Source organism: Orycteropus afer, unplaced genomic scaffold (genome assembly GCF_000298275.1).
Source record: "Orycteropus afer afer isolate SDZICR_OR568_19922 unplaced genomic scaffold, OryAfe1.0 scaffold00106, whole genome shotgun sequence".
NCBI classification, from domain to species: domain Eukaryota; kingdom Metazoa; phylum Chordata; class Mammalia; order Tubulidentata; family Orycteropodidae; genus Orycteropus; species Orycteropus afer.
Window position 1 is genome coordinate 5819240 of NW_006921693.1, and position 7974 is coordinate 5827213.

The 7974-nt window shown below is 41.3% G+C and overlaps 1 protein-coding gene across 1 annotated transcript in view; it reads right to left on the reverse strand.

Moving 5' to 3' along the window:
- Nucleotides 1–152: 152 nt before the first annotated feature.
- RNF139 (ring finger protein 139) overlaps nucleotides 153–7974 on the reverse strand; it is a gene marked incomplete at its 5' end in the record, with an annotated part of 30194 nt that continues 22372 nt past the window's right edge. The window contains one exon of the mRNA XM_007943409.2: nucleotides 153–1972. Coding sequence (XP_007941600.2) covers nucleotides 153–1972 — 1820 coding nt within the window. The remainder of the gene's footprint in view (nucleotides 1973–7974) is intronic.

Sequence of the window (7974 nt, forward strand, 5' to 3'; positions counted from 1 at the left end):
GTAGCACATCACAGTAAACGGAAAACCATTCACAGATTCAACATTGATACTGTTTTTGTGCTTGGTTACACACTGAAGTGAAGCATATTATTCCATTTTGGATGAACTGAATTTTAAACAAATACCTCAATGATTAGCAAATGCTATTTTAATCAGTCAGTATCATCATCAACAAACTCTTCCGCTGCTGGGCCTGTGTGCTGAATCACTCCGTTCCTTTCTCTTTGAGCGTCTTCATCACAATCTGTGCTGTCGTCGTCTTCGTTCAGTTCCCTGTCCGATTCCGCAGCAGCTTCTATTACAGCTTCTTCTGGATTTTCATTGGGTGCAATGAATCCATTGTTGTTAGCTGTATTTGAACTATCTTTGATATCATCTTCGATGTACACTTTTTGATGGCACATTGGACAAGTGTCTTGAATGTACAGCCATTTCCGAAGGCAAAGTGCATGGAAATAATGGTTACATGGCGTGATACGAGCAGATGTTGTAAACTCATGATAGCAGATTGCACATACATCATCTATTTCTTGTAAGCGACTCCCTTTTACTTCAGGAAGTGAATTAATTTTCTTAACAGCAGTCCTACGATTCATAAATGTCTTCCAGCCATTTTTTGCTTGTAAGTAGATGTTAAAATATGCATGTAGGCACATCATACAGGCCCGAATTTTACTTCCTGACTCAAACATCATAGTATAAGCCCCATTTCCAAACATTACTACTCCAAATATAAACTCAATAATATTGCCTGTTGAACGAACATAGTAGACATAATCATCAAGCTTTTCCCAGAGGACATTATAGTAGCCATCAATCATGAATAGTGTATAAACTGTGAGAGAAACAATTACTTTTAAGCAGAGTTCCACACAAAAGGCTGTAACTGCAAACAACCATGTATTTAGTGCATAGTGATGCCAAAGAACATAACTGAGTAAAACTGGAAGAATGAACAGGCAAGCAGAGACAAAGAGCACAGGAAAATGTCTGCGAAAAGATGATACGTGAGAGGCACTGAGAGACATTAACACAGGGTCTGTCATTCCATGTATGAAATGCAGGACTGCAGTTAATAAAAGGCACATGTTTCTACTTAAGCGAATAAGTCTCTCTTCTGGCCTTAACCCACTTAAACCAGTCTGAAGAGCCAAAATAAAAAATAAAACAGGTGCCACAAAGCCAAGCCGCCTGTCGTCTTCTTCAGTTGACCCAATAAAGGCCAGTATTCCGAGACCCAAGTAATGGGCTACGGAGGAAATGACGGCACTCATGCCCAGAACTGTTAGTGTAGAGTCACATCCGCTAATTATGAGATTGCAAACGAGGTCCCAGAAATCATCCCAAGAAATAAAGATGGACTCCGTTTCATTTGCCATCCTTAAAATGTATGTTAACACTGTAGCCTGAGCAGTAATTCTTGTCAGCCAAAAGACTCGCAGTATATCTGGGAAACGAATCCTCTTCCACGTGTCCTCCATCAGTAATTGTAATCCATAAATTCGATACATGTGCCTCACTAAAAGATAGACATAACGTGCAGAATAATAAAACCACTTAAGTTTCACTGCCAATACAAGCACGGTATTTAATGTTAGAATCACAGAAGAAATAAAAACTAACATCTCTCTGATGTGTACAGGTAGCTCTGTGATTAAGCCTATGACAGGAACCAAGAGATCCAAGATAATTAACTGGGAGTAGATGGAATGAATTTGGAGTAGTGTTATGTATCCAATTCCAAATGTGAGCTGTAGAACAATCAGTGCCATCCACAGTGAAGGGCCTTTTCCAGGAAGGAGCTCAATTCCAAAAGCTGATGTGTTGTAGGCACCATAGAAGTCAATGTGCAAAGAGGCATAATAGTTGACCAACACTGAGGTTGCAGCTAGTAGGAAGGCTGAGCTGTACATATAAAACTTGAACAGCGATCGCTGAGATGAGATGAGAACAACACTGGATACAAATATACCTGAGAAGAGAGAGAAGAGAGTCATTTCAATGAAACACTCTTAAAAAATGTTTCTCCACTAACTACTTATGATACTCTTCACTTAGTATTTTTAAAGTTCTGAACTTTAATATAACTGATGCTCAAGATGACTTATGCTTAAGGGCTAGTAAGAGTTTTTTAAGGTCAGCATTCAGTAAGACAGACCGAGCCTGATTTTAAATCTCCTCCCTGGTTTTCAAATATCCTAAGTAATTCACATAGTACTACATGTCCAGATACCAAATTACTACAGAAATAGCTTCAAGGTGAGTCTGTAGTGATACATATACTTTTAACAAGGTAAAAATTTTTGAAAGAACACATCCTAAAGAATTTCCTGATCATTAAAAATACTTTAAATAAATCCATCAACCAAAACTGAAGAATCGAAAAGAACCTTAATAGAAAACACTTGCTCCTGTTAAAACTTAAGAGTATATTTAAATTCTTGTTTTTAAGAGTTGTTTAGGAAATCAAATGTCAGCTCTATACCTCAGCCCCTTGCTTCTTTCTGCCCCACTGTGAACTCCCGCCAGCATCTGCTGCTCACTGCACCTGGGCGTTCGCAAGGGTCCAGATGCAGGCTTTCTCTTCCTCTGCACACTTCCCACTTCAGATTGCAGGAGTGCCGTCTAAGCTCCTTCATCCCTGGATTTTCGATCTTTTTCTTCATACAGTCAAGCCTTTTTATTGTTCTTCAAATTACTCGATTCAGAAAGCCAAACCATATTTTCAAAAATGTAATAAATCCCCCTCCTCCCCACCCCAGACTTAACCGGGATACAGTCCCATGGGCCACCTGCACCATCCTTCTTTGGGCTCTCAAAAGAATACCCACTTTCTTAAGGGAGATTACAATAAATATATTATCACTTCAGGTTTCAATATGGAAATAGCACCCAAATATTACCAAGTTCTAGTTCTAAAACCGCAAAGCTCAACATTTCTAAACCCTAACTCACCTTCAACTACAACCAGCTCTTCCTGGTGATTCCTAATTTCAGCTACCATTATAATGTCATCCTCACCCACACCCTCAAACTCCGCCAGATTCGACTCCTCTACCTGCCCTTTCTTAGTGACAACAAGCAGCCAGTCTCTGCCTCTCAAACCTCATCCTGAAGCCAGAACCAAATTGCCCTTCTTCATTTCTCTGCTCAAAATACTTACGGCTCTGAAATTACCATCAACAAAACTCCTTATCCTGGCATTCAACGATCCGACTTACGTTAGGTGTCCTCTAGTCGGTTCCCACTCGTTCTGAGCCTGTGCACAACAGAATGGACCAATGCCTGACCCTCTGCCATCCTCACAATCACTGCTACGCTGAAGCCCAGTGCTGCAGCCACTGTGGAAAACCATCTCACTGAGGGCCTCCTCTTTTTCACTCACTCTTTACTTTACCAAACATGATGTCATTCTCCAGGAACTGGAACCTCGTGAAAGCACGTCTGAAGTATGTAAGATGACAGCTCACCATCCTCCCTCCTAAGGAGGATCCTGGCTGTACTCCTTCCAAGACAGATGTGTTCATTCTTCTGGCAGTCAACAGTATATTCAATAATCTCCACCAACACCACAATTCAAAGGCATCAATTCTTCTGTATTCCTTATTCATTGTCCAGCTTTTGCACAAATATAAGCGACTGAAAATACCAAGGCTACGGTCTGGTGCACCTTAGTCCTTAAGTGACATCTTTGCTTTTTATCACTTTAAAGAAGTCAATTTCTTGATTGCTGCGTCCATGGGCACTGACTGTAGATCCAAGTAAAATGAAATCACTGGCAGCTTTAATCTTTTCTCCATTTATCATGATGTTGTTTACTGGCCTAGTTGTGAAGATTTGTTTCCTTTATGTTGAAGTGTAATCCATACTGAAGCCTACAGTCTTTGATCTTCACCCGTTAAGTGCTTCAAGTCCTCTTCACTTTCAGCAAGCAAGGCTGTGTCATCTGCATACCACACGTTGATAATGAGTCTTCTTCCAACCCTGATGCTGCATTCTTCTCAGTACTTAGTCCAACAGCTCCTTAGTCCAACTTTTCCAATTACTTAATCAGCATACAGATTGAAAAACTATGGTGAGAGGATAAAACCCTGATACATACCTTTCCTGATTTTAAACCATGCAGTATCTCCTTGTTCTGTCTGAACGACAACCTCTTGGTCTATGTACAGGTTCCTCATAAGCACAGCTGAATGTTCTGGAATGCTCTTATTCTTCGCAATGTTATCCATAATTTGTTATAATCCACAAAGTCAAAGGCTTTGCATAGTCAATAAAACACAGGTAAAACATCTTTCTGCTGTTCTCTGCTTTCAGCCAAGACCCTCTAACATCACCAATAATAGCTCTCATTCCAAGTGCTCTTCTGAATCCAGCTTGAATTTCTGACAATTCCCTGTCAACGTACTTCTGCAACTATTTTTGAATTATCTTCAGCATAACTTTACTTGTGTGTGATAATAATGATATTATTTGATAATTTCCATATCCTGTTGGATCACCTTTCTTTGGAATGGGCAGAAATATGGATCTCTTCCAGTTGGTTGACCAGGTAGCTGTCTTCCACATTTCTTGGCATAAACAAGTGAGTGCTTACAGGAAGCCACCTGTTTACTGAACATCTCCACTGTGTTTTCATCAACTCCTGGTGCCTTGGTTGTTGCCGATGCGTTCGGTGCAGCGTGGGTTTTCTCCTGTAGTACCACTGGCTGTTTATCACACACTGCCTTCTAAAACAGCTCAACAGTTGACCGATTCTTTTTGGTACATAACACTGCCCGGTTCTGCACCAGCCTCTCAATCCTTGCCATACCTCAGCCCACTACTGCAAACACTGTGTCAATCCACCTCGCAGAGGGCCTTCCACACACACCCCTTTTTTTTTGGTGGTACAGTGACTCTGCGTATACCTTCCATATTCTTTTGATGCTTCCTGCATTGTTCAATATTTTGCCCATGAATCAAACCAAACCCACTGCTGTGAGTCAATTCTGACTCACAGCAACCCTACAGGACAGAGTAGAACTGCCCCACAGAGTTCATAAGGTGGTAAATCTTTATGGAAACAGACTGCCTCATCTTTCTCCCACAGAGTAGAGTAGCTGGTGGATTTGAACCCCCAACCTTTTGGTTAGCAGCCAAATGCTTTATTTAACCACTGTACCACCAGAACTCCCATTTTACCCACAGAATAATCCCTCAATACTGCAACTCAGCTTTTTTTTTCCTTTAGTTCTTTCAGCTTTAGAAATGCTGAGCGTGTGCTCTTCTCTTTCCGTTTTCTAACTCCGTATCTTTGTATATTTCATTATAATACTTTCCTTCATCTTCTCTAGCTACCCTTTGCAATCTGTTCAGTTCTTTTATTTCATCATTTTTTCCACTTGCTTTAGCTACTCTACATTCAAATAGGAAGTTTCAGAGTCCAATGACATATCCATTTTGCTCTTTTCTTTTTCTTTCTTGCCTTTTAAATGACCTTTTACTTTCTTCATGTATGATGTCCTGCTGTCCTTGATGTCATCCCACAACTTGTCTGTTTTTTGGTCATTAGTGTTCAATGCATCAACTCCATACATGAGATGGTCTCTAAATTCAGGTGGGACACACTCAAGGTTGAACTTTGGCTCTTGTGGACTTGTTTCAATTTTCTTCCATTAACTTGAACTCGTATATGATCAAATGATGGCCTGTTCCCCAGTCAGCCCCTGTCCTTGTTCTGACCTATGATACTGAGCTTCTCCATTGTCTCTTTCCACAGATGTAGTTGATTTCATTCCTGTGTATTCCAGCCAGTGAGGTCCATGTGTATAGTCACCATTTACAATGTTGGAAAAAAAGTATTTCCAACGAATACGTCATCTGTTGGTCTTGCAAAATTCTATTATGCAATCTCCGGTGTCGCTTCTGTTACCATAGCCATATTTTCTAACTACTGATTCTTCCTTGTTTCCAACTTTCGCATTCCAATCGCCAATACTTACCAATGCATTTTAGTAGGTATCATTAGCCCTATCATGTAGTGGTGCCCTTGATTTCAGGTACACCTGTCTAGTACACCTAGAGATCCCAAAATATTGTGTACAAAATAAGTGCAATTAGTATTCATTGAGGAAATACTTGTCTTATTCTACATTACGTTATAGGAGCTCTGGAGGTGTAGTGCCCAAGTCTGACTGCTAACCAGAAGACTGGTGGTTCAAACCCACCAGCCACTCCTCAGAACCTCAGAAGGAAGGTTGGACAATCTACTTCCATAGTGATACTGCCTCAGAAACCCAAGGAGGGATCGCTAGGAGTCGGATCCGACTTGACAGCAGTGCGTTTGGTTTCTTTTTTTGTTTTTGTTTTTGGTTTAGATTATGTTAAACACAACCACAAAATACAGCCTGCTTAGAAAATGAAACCTATGAAAAGGTGCCTAAGGCATATGACTGCTAACCAGAAGGCTGGCGGTTCAAACCCACTGGCTACTCCTCTAAAGGAAGACTGGGCAATCTACTTCCATAGAGATACCACCTCAGAAACCCAAGGAGGGGTCACTATGAATTAGAACTGACTAGACAGCAGTAAGTTTGGCTGTTTTGTTTTGTTTTGAAAAGGTGAGAAATTTAGCTGAGAAACCACATCTTGGAAGTATAGAAAAAATGACATCTACCTACCTTTGCAGCATGTAATCAAAAGTCTCCACATTGTTACAGTGAAAGTGTTTCCCAATTTGTTGCACATAAAAGCAGGCATCAGTTCCTCTAAATTATGACTTTGTCCATGGACTTAAAATATATCCTGTGTCAAGGTAGCAGGTCATTTGTGAAAAGAAAGACACAAGGACACAATCCCTTGGTTGTTGTTGTTAGGTGCCATCATGTCAACTCTGACTCATAGTGACCCTGTGTACAAAGGAACAAAACACTGCCCAGTTCTGCACCAGCCTCACAATCCTTGCTATACCTGAGCCCATTGCTGCAACCACTGTCAATCCACCTCACAGAGGGTCTTCCCCTTTTTTGCTGACCCTCTACTTTACCAAGCATGATATCCTTCTCCAGGGAATGGTCCCTTGTGACAACATGACTGTGGTAGTTAAGGTTATGTGTCAACTTGGCTGGGCCTGGTTTTGAATGGCTGAGTAGCTGTATTCCCCATGATGAGAACAGCAATCATCTCTATGGTGGAATCTGCTGCAAGCAGTTGAGTAGCTGCTTTAAGGATGTGGTCTACTTCCAGTATATAAGGAGAAGCTTTGGGAACGGTCTGCAGCTTTTTGGCACACTTGCACCTTGCATGTAGCCAAGTCTTCATTTAGCAGCCTGCCATGTTCCCTGCTGATCCTGGACTATCTCTGGACTTGAACTAGTGGCCTGCCATGTTGTTTAGTAATATTAGGACTTTGCCATTTTATCTGTCAACCTTGGCTTGATAGACTCAGCAGCCAGCAGTTACCTGAGTGAAGAGACACTTCTAGTTCCACTGGCCAGGAGCAAGAGGCAGAGCTGAAGCCCAAGGTCAAAGGGCTTTCACTCAGGCCCTAGAGCTTGGTGCTTTGAACTCGGACTTCTGGCCTCCAAAACCGTAAGAGAATAAACTGTTTGTTAAAGCCAGCCACCTGTGATATTTCTATTAGAGCGACACAAAGTAACCAAAACAATGACCAAAGTAGGTGAGAAGTCTGGCCATTCTCACTTCCAAGGACCATGCCAGCTGCGCTTCCTCCAGGACAGATTTGTTAGTTCTTTTGGAAGTCCATAGTACTCACAATATTCTTCACCAATACAACTCAAAAGCATCAACTCTTTGGTCTTCCTTATTTGCTATCCAGCTTTCACATGCATATGAGGTGACTGAAAATACCATAGCTTGAGTTTGGCACACCTTAGTCTTCAAAGAGACATCTTTGCTCTTCAGCACTTGAAAGAGGTCTTTTGCTGCAGATTTGCCCAGGGCAATACAACGCCTGAATCCTTGACTGCTCCT